This window comes from Dermacentor silvarum, chromosome 9 (genome assembly GCF_013339745.2).
Source record: "Dermacentor silvarum isolate Dsil-2018 chromosome 9, BIME_Dsil_1.4, whole genome shotgun sequence".
NCBI lineage: Eukaryota > Metazoa > Arthropoda > Arachnida > Ixodida > Ixodidae > Dermacentor > Dermacentor silvarum.
Window position 1 is genome coordinate 91,467,395 of NC_051162.1, and position 21,562 is coordinate 91,488,956.

The 21,562-nt window shown below is 43.2% G+C and overlaps 1 protein-coding gene across 1 annotated transcript; it reads right to left on the minus strand.

The window, feature by feature from the left end:
• Window positions 1–444: 444 nt before the first annotated feature.
• On the minus strand, window positions 445–21,274 carry LOC119463339 (deoxyribose-phosphate aldolase-like). Its single transcript, XM_037724144.2, is given in 8 exon segments — window positions 445–1,093; window positions 1,095–1,217; window positions 5,623–5,735; window positions 14,062–14,190; window positions 19,431–19,667; window positions 20,687–20,834; window positions 20,896–20,993; window positions 21,060–21,274. Coding segments are annotated over 8 exon segments (948 nt in total). The 5' UTR covers window positions 21,091–21,274; the 3' UTR covers window positions 445–1,024.
• Window positions 21,275–21,562: the final 288 nt, after the last annotated feature.

A 21,562-nucleotide genomic window follows, 5' to 3' on the forward strand; every position in this document is an offset into this window, starting at 1 on the left:
GCCTCAAGTTCATCCCAGCTTGCTCAATTTACAGTATTGTCAAGACTGACCTTGATATTCCAAGAGTGCAATATACATGCAGTAAACGTTTACTCAATATTCACGTTTAGTGTCCCTTTAACGTGCACTTATATTAAAGTACATGAGCATGCTAACATCATACACCTATTAGAATGTGGCCACCGTCTCCAAAAATTGAACTGCGGCTCTTTGCTCAGAACCAGAATTCAGTAACCAGTGAGGCAACACTGGGAGCAAAACGCTGATTGGCACAGATATATCTTGAATGAATTGTACAGCTTAAAGACAATAACAAAGAACATAAACTTGAATCTACGATGCCGAACCCTTCACAAAGGACTCTAATAGTTTACAGACAAGCATGCATGAACCTTGCAAGTGTGCCTAATCAAGAAAACAGCGACAACGTTCTTCACAAAATTAAACATATTTTATTGACATTTCAGGTACTTGAACAAGTGCAGGGTCTTTTGCTAAATATATTAGTAGCACCGATGTTCACGTAGACAGAGCAAGGTCAAGGTAGACCATGCTCAATTTGAGTTGGCAGTTTTTGGGAATTCACTATGAAATGAAACCTAAAAGAAATAACGCACATTTATGCAGCACAACTGCAGGTAGAAAACAGTATGAATGCAATACTGATAATGCTCGACATTCTATACAGTTGTCAAACGCTTATGGGATGAGGTATCTAAAAAAAAAAAGTACTGTATCCCAAGCCTGGAATTCCCATTCCCACTGATTTTCTGGCTGCAAGCAAATATTTAACTGTAATTCAGCTTTTTCATGGGAACGCATGTCCCACAGTCTTTTGACATCAATGCTGCATAGAAAGCTGCACTAGATAACCTTTCCACTACAGGAACATTGCCCCATATTCTATGAACAAGTAGGAATTACAAGGCACATTAAGTTTTTGCATACTACAGGCGTGAGCAAAAAGCTAAAACTGAACGCTGCCAATATGGATCTCGTAAGCAAAATTTAACATGCAGGCATTTCACTGAGTGAAGCATAACGCTTTGTTGCATAGTGGAATAAGCTGGCGCTCGATGTCACCCAGCAGTCCAGCTTGCACCGATACGGAACAGGTCTGGGAAGAGCCAGTCGTCTCCCAGCTCCTCCTTCATAAGAAATTGCCATAGCAGTGCATCTTTTGCTGTTCTGATTCCACCTGCCGGCTTAAAGCCAACCTATAAGAGGCAAATAAGTGTGTAAGTTGCACAAATGTGTCATCAATGCATTAAAAGAGGTGAGAATGTGAAAAGCAGAAGCTCTAAGATAAACTGTGATCAGCAGCGATCAAAGGCAGACAGTAGAGTGCTGACAAACAATTTTGTATCTCTGCTTTTGTTTGCCTAAATATATCTCTACACCATAACAAATGTATGCTGTGTCAATTGCTCAAACGTACAACACGTCATTAATGATATCCTTTTTTTTAATGCAAAAAGTTCAAAACGCACCCCAAGTGCAGCATGGCTTTGTGGCTTAGGGTTTGCTGACAAGGGCCTCTCTACAGGGTGTAACTAGAGCTAAGATTTTAAAAATGAAAGGCGCATCGGAAGTGAATTGAACCAAATGCATACTATTTGCATGGGCCTATATAGTAACTCAGGCCATTTTCTTTCCCCCATAACTCCTTAATTAAGTTTAAGTACCGAACTTTTTAATTATTGGCTAAGGACCCCAAGTACCCAAGTATGATTTGCAGATTTGTAGAGCACCTTCAGAAACCACTGATCGTGTTGTTTCCTGTGCGATATGTCTCACGTCGTCCTTTTTTCAGGGTTGCAAAGAAAGCCCACGAAATATGAAAAAAGTGAAGTGACGGAGCGCTTGCGCAGTGGTACCGTGCTGCTCTCAAGCGTGCATTCGGTGAACAAGGCTCGCTGTATCGCGACAGGCGATGGGGAAGCAGCAGGGCATTGTGATGGTTGTAGGCAGCTGGGCCAGCGGCTCCGTCGGATGACAGCACAAATGCATGCTGCTGGCCGAGTACTGCCAAGAAGATAAAGCGTTCAAGACTGCTAAAGAAAAGAAGGAAATCGCTTTGTATCTCCTTTTGAACTTGGAATGCATGAGGGGGGCGACGACGTGGAGGGTGGGAGTAGGGGGGTGGGGGGGGCGGCATGAGCAATAGGTTTTTTTTTTTTTCTTTCAGTGGTCGGTACTTGTGAAATCGTCCCATGATTATATGCGTGTGTAAGATCGCTATATGCAGCAATGCAAGTCTGGCATCTCTTTAGCACATTTTCCGTGGCGTTGTTGATCATGGTTTTGGGAATGGAGTTGCGAACTTGTCTTAATTTTTTCTTTTAAGTTGTCTGATGATGTGGTTGGTGTCCGCTATACTTGAATCCTTGATGTACCCCCAAAGAAAGAAATCCAGGGGGGTTAAATCCGGTGACCTTGCTGGCCAGGAAATGGGCCTGCGCGGCCCTATCCACTGCTGCGGGAAAACTTCATCCAGCCAATTGCAAGCTTTACGGCTGCCGTGCGCAGGAGCTCCATCATGCTGATACAAGGTATCCTTGATCCTAGCCAATGGAACTTCGCAGAGAAAATCCTGAAGTGGCCCATTGAGGATATCGTTGACGTATCGTCCACCGCGGTAAGCATGTAGTAAAAAAAATACAGGCCCAATGATAGTGCCACTGTAAATTCCACACCACACATTAAAGGACCACTGATACTGACGATGTGCCTGCAAAACCCAGTGAGGGTTTTTGTCCTGCCAATAGTGAGCGTTGTAGATGTTCACTTGGGTATTGCGCTAAAAATTAGCTTCATCGGTCCACAGGATCTTGCTAACAAAACATGGGTCCTCTTCTGTTTTGATTAGGATCCAGTTTGAAAAGTTTGTTCTACTCTGGAAGTCGCGGGGCTCCAGCATTTGGTGCAGCTGCATGTGGTAAGGATAAAGTTGTCTCTTCTTGAGTATTCTGCACACTGAAAAGATTTCAACACACCAGCTTCTGCAGCCAAACTACGGACACTTTCCTGGGGGTGTGCAGAAAACATTGGACAGGATATCTGCTTCCACTTCCTCTCCCGAAATTGCAGATTTGTGTTGTTTCGTGGCAAATGCACCATTCCATTTCAGTGTCTCATATGCACGCACAATTGTCATCGAGCTTGGATGGGTACCTGGATGCCAGCGTTGAAACAGCTTAACTGCCTGCCTTCTATGGCCGATTGATGCACCAAGAGCCAGAACCATATCCGACTCTTTCTTTATTGGAGTACGGCATATCTGTTGCTCTCTGCATATTAAAGCCAAATTATGAAGCCGTCTAGAACACGAAGGGATACGGGCGTCTGAGGAGCACCTATTGAATGGCGATGAGGTCTTTTTTTTTATTACACTGGCGAAATCGAAGCAGCCGTCATTGCCTTCCAAAGTCCTCTAGTGCTTCGCCCTTTCCTTCCTTGAACAGAATGAAAAAGCTGCTTCCTTTTTTAAGCACTTTTGGACGCTTTATCGCTATCTCCTCGGCAGCACTCAGCCAGCAGCATGCTTTTGCGCCGTCATCCGATCGGAGCCACCGGCCCAGCTGCCTACAACCATCACAATGCCCTGCTGCTTCCCCGTCACCAGTCGCAATGCAGCTGACCTTGTTCACCGAATGCACGCTTGAGAGCAGCACAACACCACTGCGCAAGTGCTCCGTCACGTGGCTTTTCTCATATCATGCGGGCTTTCTTTGCAACCCGGAAAAAAGGACTACAGAGACAGATTGCACAGGAAACTACACAATCGGTGGTTTCTGAAGGTGCTCTACAAATCTGCAAATCACACTTGGAGTCCTCAGCCAATAATTAAAAAGTTGGGTAATTGAACTTAATTAATGAGTGAGCTATGGGGAAAACAAAAAATGGCCTGAGTTACTATAGTCCAGTGCGAATAGCATGTGTTTGGTTCAATTCGCGTCCGACGCACCTTTCATTTTAAAAATCTTGGCTCAAGTACATGGGACCCCCTGTATACATCATAAAAATCAGACATACGGGTCACATGGCATCAAAATCCACTAACACATGTGTCAGCCAATGTAATGCAGTGACTGCAAGTCACACACGGGCCGTGTTACCAGAACCTGGGTGCAAGCTGAATCAGCAATTCTTTCCTCCTTCAGTCCATGCTTTTCATCATTCGATTTGGGATAAACATGGTCTTCTGTTGAGCCTGCCTTCCTTTCTGTTATCCCATCATTTAGCTTTCTGCAAGATCACAACAGTGGCACGTGCAACCACAGCAGCGAGCTGACCAACTGACTCGACATTGATGTTACATAAACACCACCTCCAACTCTTTCCACCTGTGACAAAATCTTGCCGAACACATCTGAAGCCAAGCTCTATTTTTTGTGCGCTTTGAATTGGTTGTACTAAAAGATGGCACAATTCATTGTTTTTAATGCAAAGCATTATATGGGAAGTTCTCAGCTAGGTCACACAAGGTCATTTTCAATTTTTCGGTTCACCTTAAAAAAATCAATCTTTCATTTAAAAATACGACCAAATCATGCTGCAATCTTAAAATAAACCTAATAATGTGTACAATGCTGAGAAATCATGAGGACATATGGAGTTGTTAAATAATGAAATTTTAACAAAACTCAATTTCTTGATCTTGTGAGGAGTGTGATGTGATAAGCTAACTTAGGAGCTTGGAACTAGCCAATCTGTATTACCTATGCAGTAAGGTTCATGTAAGGAGATCACGTGACCATACGATAATTTGGGCATCCTGTGTTCTCTGGGCATGAAAGCCACATCACCCGAAACCAAGACCAAAGCTCCGCCTCCTTCATGCACTAGGGGTGCAGCTGCTACGCACTTGGCGTGGAGGCACGCGCTCATTGCTGCAACGTTTGTACACTGGGTGCCGCTCGCCACTTTCCACAGCTGCTTCTGCTCTCACAAGGACTGCAAACATGCCTTAACCAAAGACAGTGCGCGTTGCTTCTACGTCATGCGCCAAAACAGTCAGGGATAGGCAGCGCTAACCTAATCTAACAGAAGAATAGAAGCAAGAACATTTAGCTAGCATGAACGTTTAGCTCGTAAGAGCGTAAATAAGGAACCACTATATAATGCTTTCGGACTACGATAATTCCTTCCTAAGGGAGTTTCGGCCATAATGTTTTGTATACTTGAAGAGCCGAGGCTTCATACTGTGATTACAGAGTCAGCTACTATTTACTAAAGCAAATGAAGCAATGAAAAAATTTTGTGCCAGCATTACCATCACGGCAAGCTAGAGCAAAAGATTACATACCTTAAAATCGCTTGCCATTTCCTGCGCCCAAAAAATGACCTACTCTCGGAGAAAATCATGACTTGAAGGCTACATATATTTCTTTCTCAACTAAAGTCCCCAGCAAGCAGCGAGCAGTGCATTTCATGGTCTACAACTTTGCAATTAAAAAGATTCTTTAGCTGTGTCACCTACAGTTTACAATGGTGTTCTATGTACTCAAAATTGTGAAAATAAATTTAGGTCACTTAGTAAGCAAATCAGCTTTTATGCTCCACTGCTTTTGTGTATAGGAAAGGAAAAAACAGGCTATAGACTTTCTTAGTGTTACAGACCTTGATTTTGGTGTCGGTGTAGTAATCCCATATTGCTCTTGCCATAGTGATTCCAACAGGCAGAATGGCATTGACTCCTTCTTTTCCCGTTGAAGTCTTTATAAAATCGGCTCCTGAACAGACGGTAAAGGAATTCATATCAACTACTGTATCTGAGCCACTGGTAAGCATTGCAAATGCAGTCCCCACAGAACTGCTCTTTGCATCGCCATTCACCCAAGCCTCCAAGAACGAAGTGGTTCTGTGTTCTTAAACACTGTTACTAATCATGGTCTGGTCAAGCCAAAGCGATCCATGAAACCTAGTTCAGGACTCAGTGAATCAAGACCAGAAGTGAGTGAACAGCTTTAGCTGACACATTTTGATCTCCCTGCACTTGGGAAGACTTGTACTAAACCTGACCGCTACACGTGACTTTCATTATCCCAAGCATTCACACTGGCTGTACTGCCACTGTAAGACGTAACCTGAACAAACATGGCTCACATAGCAGCCAGTGCCTAGGAGCATTGGCTGCTCGGTCCAAGACAGCAGCCCAGGCCAGCATGCGACGCCTGTTGACAGCAGATTCAGCCCCACTGCGGCTGAAACGTGGCAGCTGGCAAAATGAGCAATTGTACTTGCTATCAACAAGTAGCACCCACCAGGCTTGGGTTCAGTAGCGTTGCGCAATGCCAGAGACTAAGCCACCATGGCGGGGGACAGTTATTAAGGCGAAAGCCTTATATGTCTCATCGTTCAGACGACGTTCAACGTGCTTGAGCGAAAACCGTGTCATCGAAGTGAAATCGTACACGACTCGGTGTAGTAATTCACTTACTACACCGACCCGGCATCGTGTCTTACCTATATACGAACGCTCATGCAACAATTCTTATGGTGTGTGGGTCACCGCCGTCATCGTCTTCTATGAGTAAGCAAGCAACGCTCGCGCAACAAATTTGATGGTCCGCGGGTCCCCACCGTCATCGTGTTAATTAGGATACAGTTAATTCAGCCACTCGAACTCACAACCTTCAGTGGGAGTCGAACCCTCGAGCTTATGTGGGAATCAAAACCTTTGGCATTAAGGCAAAGTTAATTAAGGCACAGTTAATTAACAAAGACTTAATTAAAGCAATAATTAAAGCACTCAACCCCCCGACCTTTGGTTGGAAAAAACAAGTAATAAGAAGTAATAACGAATTCGAATGAGAATGTCAAGTAATTTAATGAATGTCTCGAGCGCGCTGGCTTTCACCTTCACCCTCCTTGGCGTATGCAAAGTACACTGTGAATTTTTTCTATCACTACTCTTTGCACTCAACATTGCGTTCACACCCACACTCCTTGCACTGTACAGCCAAACGGTTGTGATGTTCCATATGTAGAATGTGGGTTCGAAAGAATTGAATTCTGTGGTTTCACGTGCCAAAACCCCGATTTGACTATGAGGCACGCCGTGGCAAGGGAATCCGGACAAATTTTGACCATCAGAGGATCTTTAACGTGACCCCAATGCACAGGATACAGGCGTTGTTGAATTTTACCCCCATAGAAATGAAGCCGCCGTGGCCCATATATGATCCCACGATCTCGTACTTAGCAGCACAACACCATAACAACTAAGCCACCGCATTAAGTCTGGGTTCGAAACAGAAGAAAATGGTGATTAAAGGCCAGTGTTCGTGTCGCCAAGCACACTCTTTTCTCCTACAAGTCAACAGAATTAGCACTTGAGCGGCTGATCATTGTCAAGGCCACAAGTAAGAACCCACTCTACCTATGGAACGTCACAAGCTCTTGTGCCCTCTGCCTCAAAGTATTGCCATGCTCATGCAACTAGTTAGTATTGATATAGTGTCTTCTCTGACCAGTTGAGTACCTTTCACACAAAATCACAATTCTGTAAACACTTTGTGCAGATGCAACACAATGCTTTTAATTAAAACTGGACAAATGCTTTCAAAAGTTGACCACAGTAGCTGGGACGTTCAGACTGAAGCCTTGCAAGGGGCACAGGCCAAAACCTCTGAGCCAGAACATACAGCTAACAGAGAATGTAAACAGAGAATGACAACAGCAACAGACTTCAGCAAGTTCTCTAGATACTTGGTGAGCTCAGGTTTTGAGGTCAATCTGTTCCACAGCTGCTTACAAGCATGTCTGCTCATCCTGAAGGAACAAGTCCGCAGGATTAATTCCACTTTCTCCTAATGTAAATTTCTTGCAAATGTAAAAGCATGTCTACATGTAGGTATTAGGCCCTAGAAATTTGAGTTGAATTGAATTGAATTCTGGGGTTTTATGTGCCAAAATAACTATTTGATTTTGAGGCACGTTGTAGTGAGGGACTCCGCATTAATTTTGACCAGCAGGAGATCTTTAACGTGCCCCAAATGCACAGGACACGGGTGTTTTTGCACTTCGCCCCCATCGAAATGCTGCCGCCGCAGCCGTAATTCGATACCCCGACCTCCTGCTTAGAAGCGCAACACCATAGCTGCTAAGCCACCACGGTGGATTAGAAATTTGTGTAGCGCCTTCTCACGTGTGACGTTACCCTGCGGGAGCCCGCTGCCATGCCACGCAACTGCTCGCTATGTGAAGGTTGCTTGGCGCGGTTCATCAACCTCCCCTCCTAGACTTTTCAAGTTTGCACTTCAAGGTATGGTGTATTGGCTGCAAAATTGATCGGCAGAAGTGACTGCCTGGCAAGCTGCCAGAAGTATAGGTTACACCTCGAGTTCTGTGCAAGCCATCAGTATGCACACGTGCGTGTAGGGCATGTTTACCTTGCATAGACTTCCATCTGTGAATGTCGCACAACTTCTTCACGAGCAGCAGCATTTGGCATTGCACTGCCATCTCTGTACTGTAATAAATTTAATGTCTGTGTCTAGTGCACCCTGCACAGTCAGTTGCATGCTCTGAGGTTCACAGGCATTTCATTTATTTTGTCTCCCATCACTTTAGGAACATTTCTGAAGGCATTTTATGTCGTTCCCAAGAAGTTAAGTAGTCACTGCAACATATTATTACTGTGTTATAGCCACAATGTAGCACAACGTGGCATTACTTGTAAAATGTAGCGCTCGGTATAGTAAGTGACAAATCAGCAGTGTTAAATAGTCAGGCATGATGCAAGTCAAACATGCTAAGAAAACTAAGAGAGCGTGAAAACACTGTGTGGCTGAGGGCCAGGTCCCAAGTCCCGTGCAACAAGTGCTCTCTCTCTTCCCTTCTTTTTTTTTCTTTTCACTTCTTTATCCCCATCCCCAAGAGCAGGGTAGCAAACCGGCAAGCATTGGCATTCACCCTTAATGGTAAGACAGACTTAACATTGTTTAAGCACATTGACAAGAAAAATTAGGCGGACACACACAAGCGCTTGTACACTGCTGTGTATGTCCACTCGCGTGTCCTCGTCAATTCGCTTAAATATCCCAAGTATAGCAAACCAGACACGTGTCTGGTTATCCTCTCTGCCTTTCCTTGTTTCTTTCTCCATCTCTCTTTCACATAAAATATGAATATTTCGGTTTTTCGTATAAAAAGGGATGTCTTAGGAAATATTATCAACTTGCTACAATCGGAGAGTTCTATACAAGAAAATTGAACAAATCACAGCGAAGCGGCTCCATTTACATTTTATTGTGGACCACCTATCACTCAATGACAGACCTCCAGCGGTAATCAAATATTTGGAACCAATAGCAGAAGGGCAGCCATAAAATAGTGACAAAGTTACAAATCAACAGAGTTGCGTAGTAGTGTGCCACAGTGCACGCTGACATAGGGATATTACACCATACTGATTCCATTGTCACTAGCCGTAATAAGAGACATACGTCACAAAAGACTCCACTCAGCCCCTGCATGTTTAGGTCGGTTTGGCATCGGTCTCACAAGCAAAGAATACAATGAACACCCAACATTTATTACAATGTTCTTCCTTTGCTTCTGTCTTGGCTAACATGCACAGTTCATGGGCGAGATTCATCCAAGGATGCAAATAGGTGCTATTGTGTAACAAAAACAGGTGATAACATTGTTCAAATACTTTGTGTATTACCTTAGATATGCATTTATTTTTCTTGTAGGCATGTCATAATTATCTTTAAATTAAGAAACGAAAGTGAGATGAGAAGTTTGGGCTTGTTGACGGAATAAGTAACGAAAGCTTTATAGACAGACAAGGGGTCGCACACAAGCCCAACGAAAAGTTGTACACACTACGACTGCCTTATCATGCTTTCCCGCTGATATTTTTATCAATATAATATTTTTATTACAATGACAAAGCGATACTTTGCGATTTGTTTTGTGTTTTGTGAATGTGTATTAAAAAAAATACACTGGAATCTCGATTATATGTCCCCCGGTTATGCAACGACCTGCATTTTACGACGAATTGGTTTGGTTTTGGACAAACCATATAGAAATAATGTATTAATAACCTCGATTATACGACGCAATTTTACACCGACCCGCCTCGTACAACGCCTCTCTGGTACCGTCCGTGAAAAAAAATTAAAAAATAATAATGATAAGGCTCTAAGCAGACGCATTCTGGCACATAAGCACACTGCAGCCCGCTGATAATGGGTGTGCAATAGCGTATTTACCCGAATGTAACGCGGCCACGATTGTAACGCGAGGGGCGACTTTCCAGTCACACGAAATAATGAAAATAAAGCTGCTAATGTAACGGGAGATAACCGAAAAAAGAAATGGTACCTTTATTCAAGAAATCTCAATTCAGAAAGTTCTCTTCACTCATCATAGTCGTCTGAAGAGGAGACAGAGCTTTCCGCGTCTTGTCGGGCGATCACTTACGTGGATAGTTTCATTTTTGCTAAATTTTGCGTGACTCGGCACTGAAAGCGTCCCTGACAAGTGTTTCTGGAGCTGTCCTAAGCTCACTATCAGCGCCAAGAGAGCTGTCGGCAGTATACTTCGAGGGTGCCGGGACGAGCCGAGTCTCGCGAAAACGAAACTATTTCTCCAAAAGTGATCGCCTGAGAATTGTCATCTTCCGCGCTGTTGAGCTTGTTTGAGATTTAAGTACCTCTTAAAAGACCACACAATCATATCATTCGGGGTCAGTACCAGGCCACCTCATGCTGCACAGAGCTTCGCGTTTAAAGTGGACCTGCCGCTGGTCCATCCGATAATCGTCGACTCTTTGACGTCGAGACACCGAGCCGCGGCAGACTTTCCCAGCTCCTCGGCCATCAAAATTGCTCACCTCTCGAAGCGACCGTCATACCGAATGCGCTAAGTTGCCATAAGGTCACAAATGAACAGAGTCGAACCGCAAAAGGCCGTAGGGTATTGCAGCATCGTAACCAGTCACAAGCACAGCGAAAACAGCGTCGATTCCAACCAAAAACAAGTTCTGACTTCGGTTGACTTGTCTATAGATTGGATCGAGACGTAAAGTTACAGGTTGCCAACGTAACGCTAAAAATCGTGGGTTTTGGAATATTTGTTTTAAAACTGTTAATTTTGCAGTTATTCGAATGTAACACAATGGTCGAGTTCAAGCAACGAAAATTATGAAAAGAAAAAACTCGCGCTACAATTGAATAAATATGGTAATTTTTTAATAATTTGATCAACCTTCCTTGGAAGCAGTGAAGGTTCGCGGATTTATTCAGGCAGTCTGTACCCGTTTTTTGGGCAAGACTGAGCGTCATTGCTGATATTCTTAGTTTTTCGATTATACGACGCCTGGATTATACGACGGTTTTGCTTGGTCCCCCTCAAGGTCATATAATCGGAGTTCCACTGTAGTTCCATCATGCTAACTAAACTTAGCATTGAATTCTTACACTGAAAAGTGATCACGACATTCTTTGCAGGAAGATAGTGCAACACATGCATGACAATTGCAAAATGTGATAAAGCGTGGTGTAACTACAATTCGAGAGCAACTGCCTGGCAATTAAAATGCGCAATTTTTCTCTATTTGACAATAGCTTCAATTCTGTAGAACCAAATGAGTGTAATTATGGGCGTAATATAATATCTGTGTTAAATTACACTGTGGCTTTGCCGTCCTGCCATTTTTCGAGTGAGCCTTGTTTATTTACTTGGTGTGATGTTTTGTGACTGAGTCACAAGATAGTGTCCAAGACTGTGGCAGCTGTGGTTTTATAGAAGGTACACACAAAAAAAAGTACTCGAAAAATAAAGACAGACAGTAGTTGAAGCACGCCATGCAACGCAAACGCACAAGTAGAGCGGGAGCAAACATTTTCTACCTCGCCTTTCTCTCATGATACGGAGCAAACGAATAAGCTATTCCAGCCTGAGCATCCCAGATGACAAAGGAAATTCCTCCAGCTTACGTCACTGGAATGACATTCGCACGGCTACCATTGGTTGCAGAGAAAAGCAGACAGAGAAGCTCTTTATTAGAAATCAGAAATTTTTGCCGGAGTGTATATAACCGCGGATATGCTACTCTGTACAGGGAGAGGGAAAGGGAGGGAGAAAGGGGATAAAAAGATTGCAGAGGTGAGTGGAAAAAAAGAGAATAAAATAAATATGAAATGTGCAAGTGAACCTGATAACAATATTTACAGGAGAGACGATGGGTGAATTCAAGCTTTTCTGCACAATAAAGTGAATCCGTAATGCTCTCTGAGAAGACCAATTTCTCATAGGTAGTGCAACAATAAATCTAATACCCGCATTGTTTTGAAGGGCTGGGCATTGGACGTAAGATGCTAGTAACATTAGCACTCAAAAGAATGTCTCTCATGAAGGTATGTGGGAGAGTCAAGTAATATGTGATCCATTGTCTCTAAGCTGCCAGTTATCACAGTAGAGATCAGTGGTACACCCATTGCGATACAGATAATTGTTAGTTAATGCTATGTTCAGTCGAAGACGATGGTACAGTATCTCTAAGTGGTGAGGAAGTGGACGTAGAATTCTTTATCTTACTCCAGGGTCAATCGATCTCGGAAGTTTATCTTGGTGAAGCAGTAGATGCCAGAGGCTATCTTTTTCTTCATAGCCATATTTTTCTGCCATGTTCGAAGTGCCTGCTTTTGTAAAAGATATTCTAAAATTTTGGTATTCAAGTCCATTTCGGGCAGCTTGATCTGCTTTTTCGTTTCCCGAAATACTGGCATGGCCAGGAAGGAATCCTTTGGAAGGTGATGAATTGCGCAGCAATGTTGGCCTTGTGGTTAAGATTGGCAATGCATGTGTCACAGGCCGCACTTTGGTTGTTACATTTCTTGTGCCTTTTCCAAATACTTTGTCAGGCTACTTTCGAATCAGTGAATATCACCCAACTCCTTGGCGGTTCCTGTCGAAGTACATACATAAGGGCCTCCTTAATGCCATAAAGCTCAGCATATGTAGATGTCGCTCGCTCAAGACGAAACGAAAATAGCTGTCCTGCAGAGGGCTCAAAAAGTCTGCTGGCACTAAAATGTTATCCATTGACACTTAGTCAGTGTCTATACCATAATTAGTACAGTACTCCTAGCAAATCTGCTGACAGATTATATGCACTATGCACATGATAGGTTGGTGGGGCATTTGAGATGCCAAATGCCCCCAAGTGCCATGCGCCTGTACAGCTTTCTCTCAGTGCTGTCCCCACGTTGGCACTGCCCTGATTGACTGAAAACACTTCTCATGCCCGAAAGTTGCGTCGGAAGCACCTCGCAGCTATACACCATCTCACAAGTGACTGGAGCACTGCCGAAGTTCCGGGCATAACTGTACAATTAATGGCTGGATCATGGAGTTGCATTTTTGTTTGGTACATGATGCACTACAACTGTGACATGTTAGGACCTTTGTGCATACACCTCATATACCATGAATTCAGCAGCCGCGAGGCACTCGAGAGGCATTCGACCTTCCTATTAACTAAGGAGCTCTGCAGCTTCATCAGTGCTGGAAACAACTTGTCAAATGGAGTACAGTCTTCCTGACTATTCTGGCTTTGCACTGCTGCATATGACTGACACCTGCTCTCAAGTGTGGCTCATAAGAATGATAGTTTACCCTGACATCTTTACAATCAATGAAAGTGCCTTCCATACAATCAGCATCTTCTTTCTTAAGGACACCCTCTGTTGAGTCATGGCCAGTAGTAACCGTGGAAGCGTCGCATGCATATATTTCATACTGTGTACGACTGCATTATTGTACTTGGATGCATGCAGTGTCAGTAGAGCAGATTACACACAAAAAATTAGATAGTGAGGCGTGTCATTAGTGCACCCGTTAACCATGATTTCTTCGGGAGGCCAAACATTGGTGCTACACCTTGCACCCGCAGTCGGTAAAATCAAGCGCTGCGTGGCTTATGCCATGGATGGCTGGTTAGGTGTGTGATGGGTTAGACTGGAGAACGACGAAACTACCATTGCCCGCTGTAAGGCAAGCCCGGGTCAAAGAGCACCGGAGAATGTACTAAGGACTTACCAGCCATCATGCAGACCATGCTGGCAGCGTACACATTTCGGAGCGATCCCAGCTCACCAGTGGCAAGGATTGTTTTGAGGTGGGCCTCACCACATGCTTTCTTCATGGCACAGACTTCGTTGTAAACAGCTGCAAAAAGAAAGAAAATGTTTTAAATTACAAAATAGAAATTAACATGTGTAAAATCATGTACAAACTGTTATGCAGACTCTTGTACTAGCATACTTGTGAACCTGTCAACTTAAGTACTACAAAAATCCCGCAGACATGACAGGAGGTGGGAGGGCAGAATAACAGGGATTTTTTTTAAGTTTGCCATGACTACACACATTTTGTATCATACATACACACTTTATTAACAAATATTTACCTTTAGACACAGCAAACTAGCAGCAACAAACCTGGAACAGCAGATACTGATAAGGAACACATAACTTTTAAATCGCAATTTATTTTTCAGCAACTTTGCTGTTGCAGATTTTATCTGCTTCAGAAACTTGCTTTAATGAACTTGTTTGAGGCATTTAAGTACCCCTCTGGCATAAGGCATCTTGCACTGCCACAAGAGGGCAGCGTAGGTACCTGCACAATTTCTGTTTAATGCACATTTTTTTCCAATGGTGCTCCCGCTCCATCTTTCAACATGTTTAAAACTTCTTCAAGACCATAAATCCTTTTTCGTATACCTTGACGCAACATTTGTAAAATCGTAGAATGAGCCTAAATTCATAAACGTTACAAAAAAACTTGGGACAGTTGGCAGGTATGTTTAATGAGCCATGCCTGTTTGCACAAAAAGTGGGGATACAGCTATCCCTAAAAAATTTTAATGACTGGCCTGTACGTCCCAGAGCTACACCATGGGCTATGGGGAATGCATTAGTGAAAGGCTCCAGATGAATTGTGACCATCTCGTAGTTTAACGGGAGCTGAAATTTCAGAACAAAGGCATTTTTTTCACTGCACACCCATCAGAACAAAGCTGCCACGGCTGGGAATCAAACCAACAACCTCATGTTCAGCCGAAGAACACCGTAGCCACTGATCCACTGTGGCAGGTGCTATTATGCAAACAAGAAAGCAAAGCTCTTTATCGCTGACTTCTTCACGAAAGTCAGTGCATTTACATATTACAACTATGCTAAAGTACTGGCTGAGCAAAGGTTTAGCCTAAAATTTTTACACACATATGCACTAACAAGGGTCAGATGGGAATCCACATGGCTATGACTGCGGATCAGCAGAGTTGAGCCGGATTCAATGCTTCCTTCACAGAAAGATAAAAAGATGTATTTCTCACTTATTAAGGTGGTAGGTGTGGCACTAATATCAGTAAAATTACAAAATGTATTGTATTTACTCGATTCTAATGCACCCACGATTGTGATAAACACACAATTTTTCATGGCCAGGAATGGAAAATGCGTTGCCCGCTCTACAGCAAGCACCTGCATTTGCATATTCAAAAATATGCAAACTACAGTAGCCATAAAAGGCCCCTCACCCGATTTTCATGGTAAGAGGAGAAAATAGTGAATTGTCCCGTCTTATAAAAACAAAAATTTCGAGCTCCGAGGTCACTAGAATTGTGATGTGGACACCAAGAATATGTGGTGTACAATAATGACAAACGAGTACCTGCACTCATGGCATGGCAAACAATGACCTTTAATATTGGGAGCAAAGAATGGGTTGCGAGATTCGGAGACCACCTATTGCAGTTTTGATTTTGTACTCTATACTAATACGCATGCGATATCTTATAGAATTTTTCCAGAAAAAAAAAAGTGCACATTAGGGCCGCTATTTTGTAGCGATGCCTTTAATGTCATAATGCCTTTTCGCGCTTATCGCGCTTTGTCAGTGGTCAGAGCGACGGTCCGCTCACGATATCAACGTTGATAACGCGAGCGGACCGTCACTCAGACCACTGACAAAGTGCGATAAGTGCGAAAAGGGATTATGACATTAAAAGCATCGCTACAAAATACCGGCCTAGAAATCAAGTAAGTATGGCATAAGTATATATTTTACTTTTTCATTGAATGCTCACAATAAAGATATCAACTGAATTCATATAGTTAGTCTTCTGACCAGCAGAAAACCATAATCCAGAGCTAAAGCTCCTAATGCAGCCAACAACAAGCAAAGGTTCTGTGCATGGCAGTACAATATGTATTGTACTGCTGTACAGTGTGTACTGTTGCTACAATGCACTGAATGAAAACTGGTAATGGTTTGCGAAACCCCCAAACAGTGCTGGATAGCCAGCTACCCCCACCCCCCTGCAAAGTACTTCATATAACATCGATTCCCACCGTCCATGGGATTTGCATAATCATTTACATGTAGAAGTTGTATGACAGTGTGATGTTCAATCCATATGCTGCTGGTCTCTGAACATGAAGCACAGCCTTAAATTCTACAAGTCATAGCCTGAACCAAGCTATTCTCACAAGCACAGCTGAACCTGGAAATGTAAAAACTTCATACTAGATGATTCCAATTTGTTTGCGTTTAGATTTGTGCAAACTGTGCCTTCACCCAACAAGGTTTGAGCATTCAAAATAAGTTTACAGAGATACAATACACACATACAAATGCAAACATAAAATGTTAACAAGACAAAGGGGTCAAAGGAAGTTGGGAGGCTTAAAGGCTCAAGTCTCACTGTCATAACTAATTCCTGCTTTTCAACATTTCCACTTCCTTAACCCGGCCCCCCAACTTATACCCCTGTCAAACTGGCAAATTCAGTGAAAATGAGTGAACGCACTTCGCCATAGCGAGTATCACTTTGGTGGCATGCTGCTTGATGAGAAAAGAGTTATTTGGAGTTGATGGCAGTGTTGATCAGTAAATCAGCCTACAGAATGTATGGTAGTTACTTTAGGCATTATGTGCGAAATAACACTGGCATGACCAATCGTCATGAGATAAGGCAAGGGGGCATTGTATTCAACACCCGAGCGACACGTAGTTAAAATTAAATTATGGGGTTTTATGTACCAAAACCAGTTCTGATTATGAGGCATGCCGTAGTGGGGGACTCCGGAAATTTGAACCACCTGGGATTCTTTAACGTGCACCTAAATCTAAGTACACAGGTGTTTTCGCATTTCGCCCCCATCGAAATGCGGCCACCGTGGCCGGGATTCGATCCCGCGACCTCGTGCTCAGCAGCGCAACACCATAGCCACTGAGCAACCACGGCGGGTAGCGACACGTAGTGTATTCTGGAAGTGTCGAGAGAGGCAAAGCACCGGCCCCTAAAAAATAAGGTAGCTTTAGTGTTGCGCAGAGAAAGAATGGCAGTTTCTATAAGCTGGGACACTTATAACATCTCAAATCACAAAAACGAGGTTCCAGAATTAGTGCCGACCGTGCATTGAGTATTATGTTATTTATTCTTGAAGCCTTCCTATCGAGGCTGTATACTTCACTGCAGTGAAGAAAGTTCTACATACGCACGCGAGCGCATTTTACTGCCAGTATCACCAAATGTTTGCACGTGATAGTCTGCGAATGGCACAGTGTTAAAAAGTGCACTCACTCAAAGTAGCACTAAATTTGTCAATCTGACTGGGGTATTATTTTTTCTTAATCATTAAGCTCCTTACCCTTGGAGTTGAACTATCAGTAATTTTAATTAAAAGATTATGCTAGCTACGAAAATGATGCTTCTGCAGGTAATTCATGTGCTTTTGCTGATACAATTGTCATGAACAGATAATATAAACAAATACATAATTTAAAAAAATCTCAATAAAATTTTATAGTATTAAAGTCATGGTATAGTTTATATTAGTAGAAACTGCAGGACATTCGCATTCAAAGTCAACTCTATTTTGTTTGATGATTCCAGTGGACTTCTGCTCCGAGATATTCATAATCAAATCTGACAATGAGTACACTAAACTCGCATTCAGAAGCAGCTGTCCCAGCACTAAAACAAACACTTCACATGACGCAGCTGGTTGCCAGGGAAAGGGAAAGCCAGTCTTGTTTTTGGCAGCCAGAAGCAGGAGTGCAGCTGTTATCAGCTTAGCCTGACTTAAATTAATCAGTTATATCACCTGGGGGGGGGTTCATATTTTGTGTCAAGACTCGTGCCTGTGATTGCAAAATTAGTATACTCAGCGTCATATTTGATTATCAATATCTCGACAAATAACCAGTGCAGGAGTGTTAAACAACATGGTGTTGCATCTGAATATGAGCTTCTTCAAGTTTCTAAAACAGAAATTTAGTACTACATCACAAAATAGAAAGGCTAATTAACAAATTTTTGTTAGATCTGTATTTGTTGAATCTACTTGTTCATTAAAATTCTTCCCGCCAAAGGATATAAACCTCCTGTACAAGCAGCATCGGGTTTCTTGAGAATGAACAGGCTAATTCTGTCAACTGTGCATTAACCCCTTAACCGTTTTATTATTTTGACAATGTCTATGCCCAAACTGGTTATTTCTTTTTTAAAATTTGATAGCGAATATTTTCCTAACTTCTAAAAAGCAAGTTTCCAATGTTTAAAAAAGAAATTCAATCCCATACTAAGTCAAATTAGCATAATAAAGTTTATTATTACTCATGATGAAAGTTGACTGCTACCTGCATGTAATCAACAATAAAAAAACCCCCAAGAGCACAGTTAGGAAAGTTTTATCAAGTCATCAGGCAATGTTATATTGAACGCCTTACCGGGGACGCCTAAAAACGTAAACCAAGGAGGCTTCGTGGGGATGCCACTCATGTCAGTGTGCCAGCAATGATGCATACTCGCAATAGTGTCTTCTGGGCAGTCTTCACTTGAGGAACTGCTAACTTCAACGTCATCGCTTTAGCTTCCAGGAACGAAGTAAACTTCAGTGTCTGAATTATTATCATCCAAAGAGCTGGACGATGGCGAAAGGCTTCTTTTCCACGACGACGGACCAGCAACACGTGCGTCACCTCCACCTGACGCCATTTCTTGAAGCACAAGTTGCCCCCGAAAGAAATATGAAACGGCAGTTGAAAAAAAAAGAAATTACTTGCCCTGTGCTGCCTTCTGTGAAAGTGACACACCAACTAGCCTGCAAACGAGTGAGTCTCATTCATAACACTCAAAAGGAGATATCTCGAGCGGATGAGCTACGCTCTTCCAAAACGGTTTTGGGACAGTTCGGCAAAGAGGAGCTATGCTCGTCCAAAAGGTTAAGGGTTTAACAGCCTTCCTTCATTTGTTACTTCTGATAGATTAAAAAATTGACTGTCAAATAACATAACATTTTTTTCTGGGGTTAAAATAGCTGGACAGCCCCTTTTTTTGGGTCAGGCTGGACAGCCTGACAATAGCACATGACCAACAATCAACAGCTTCCACTTACTTTCCCAGTCTCCTGTCAAAGCTGCTGTGCGGTTGATGACAATGTCGATTTCGCTGGCACCAGACTCGACGGCATACTCTATTTCCTGCACTCTAGATGGCAGGGCATACTGGCCAGTGGGAAACCCTGTAGCCACGGCAGCTATTGGGATCTTCTTGGGTGGTCGAATGGTCTCGAAAGCTTTCACACAATCAGCTACTCTTGCAGGGTAGACGCAGACAGCTCCAGTCGTGACATCTACGCAGATAAGGGATGCAAAGATTAATCTAGTTACATATCCATGTTTCTAATATTGGTGCCACACTGGGCTCTTTTGATCACAATATAGCCCAATCAGGATCGATAGTCTCCGGCTGCAATTGGCTCTCTACTACAGCTTGTGCAAAAAGAGTCAATCACAATCAGGCTAGGTCACTATTCAAAGTGTCTTACATATGCGACTGGGTACAAAATGACCTGGATGTGGCAATGGCATGCCAATCGCAGCTACTTCAGCGATGGTGGGTACAAGCTGAACTACGTCGATTAAAGTGCAGCTTTTCTCTGCACTTAAAATCCCTCTAGCAGTTTCCGCTGGAAACCAATGTAGCAATTGTTTTCAATAGGTTTAGCACAATCACAGCAACTTTGTGCTGAGCTACTTTGTTCAACACATTACAACAATCACGCTGACAGGTGTCACACATATCACCACCATAAAGATCAGTTGTATATAACCAAAGAAGACAGATGTAGGTTTACAGGAATATGAACACTTGAAGTTATCAACAGCACTTAAAGAAGAGATGTCTCAGGCTGCAGCTAAAGTTTTTGACAAGTCAAGTTGTCGAAGTGTTCGCTACAGCCTAAGATATATCTTGCTTGATGTCTGTTGATCACAGGCAGGTGTATGTCATGCAACTATATGTGCGATATGGTTCATTTTAAAAAGGAAAACGGGTTCATTAGTAGGTACTCTGCCGTCAATTACAGCCAAGATGCGACGTGAAAACCTATGGACTTTGTATTTATAAGGGCCCCGATGATGCCTTATATCAGGGTCCTTCCCCTCCCCCCTCCCTTAAAAAAAATAAAGGAACTGTTGCTCTAACATCCCCCTTAATTATGATTTAGGTGTTCACTTGAGATAGTTGACCACGCTTAAGTGCCAAGCTAGTAGAGTGCAGTCTGAAACGAGCTTTCCTGCGTGAAACTGCTACACACATGCAAAAAAAAAAAAGAAATCGAATGAAAAAACGTCGTAAACGTAGTTATACCTTCCTTGGGTACATCGAGAACTTTTAGGATGTCTTCCCTCAGGGGGTGAGCAGCCTTCGAGCAAAGTCGGTACACGTTGCTGTAGGTATCGTCTCCTGAAAGTGTGGTCAAATCGATGCACGTGATCGCCCGCAATAGCCAACCTGCCTGAAATGCAATAAACTTGTTATTAAAAGCAGTCGGATCCAAAGAACATGTGGGCGTTTACCTGAAACTCCTTCTTAACACATCGTCGCGTGCTGAGAAGCGAGGCCCGTTGCAATGCAGCCGGTAGATTGACCTCCACTCCGGTGAACAAATCAGGGTCTGAACAGACAGTGGTAACGCTTCCTTAGTGGGAACATCTTGCCGCAAAATAAACTTATTGCTTACCGAACTTGCGGCCGTCATTCCGAGCTCCCATTTCGCGCCAAGCGAATTTCAAACTTCGCGTTTTCGTACGCTTTCTTTCTCGTTACGGACGTGATCGCCAGGAACGGTGTGAATGCTCCTTTTTTTACGTCGGCTGTAATACAAAACGTCCAAACAGGCGCCGGCGACGCGATAAGAAATCAGGCAGCCCAGAGCGCCCGGTTGCAAGACGATTTTATCAACTCTTGCGCGTTTAAAGGTATGCATGTGGCGCCATCTCGCGCTCTCGACATGAAGCCAGTAATGAAAACTCGGATATTTGCTTGCAGAGGCCACTACTGACATTACACACCTCAAGCACGTAACACGCACAGACCCGCGTACCATACCCGCACTACAGTAATTTTTAACGATTTTTTGGTCTGGCTGTTTTCTAGAAGTTCTCTGGCTAGCAGACGACAAAAAGAAGCGATGAGTGCTCTCCGCCATCTTTGTGGAGACTTGACGTGACTTGGGGGGGGGGG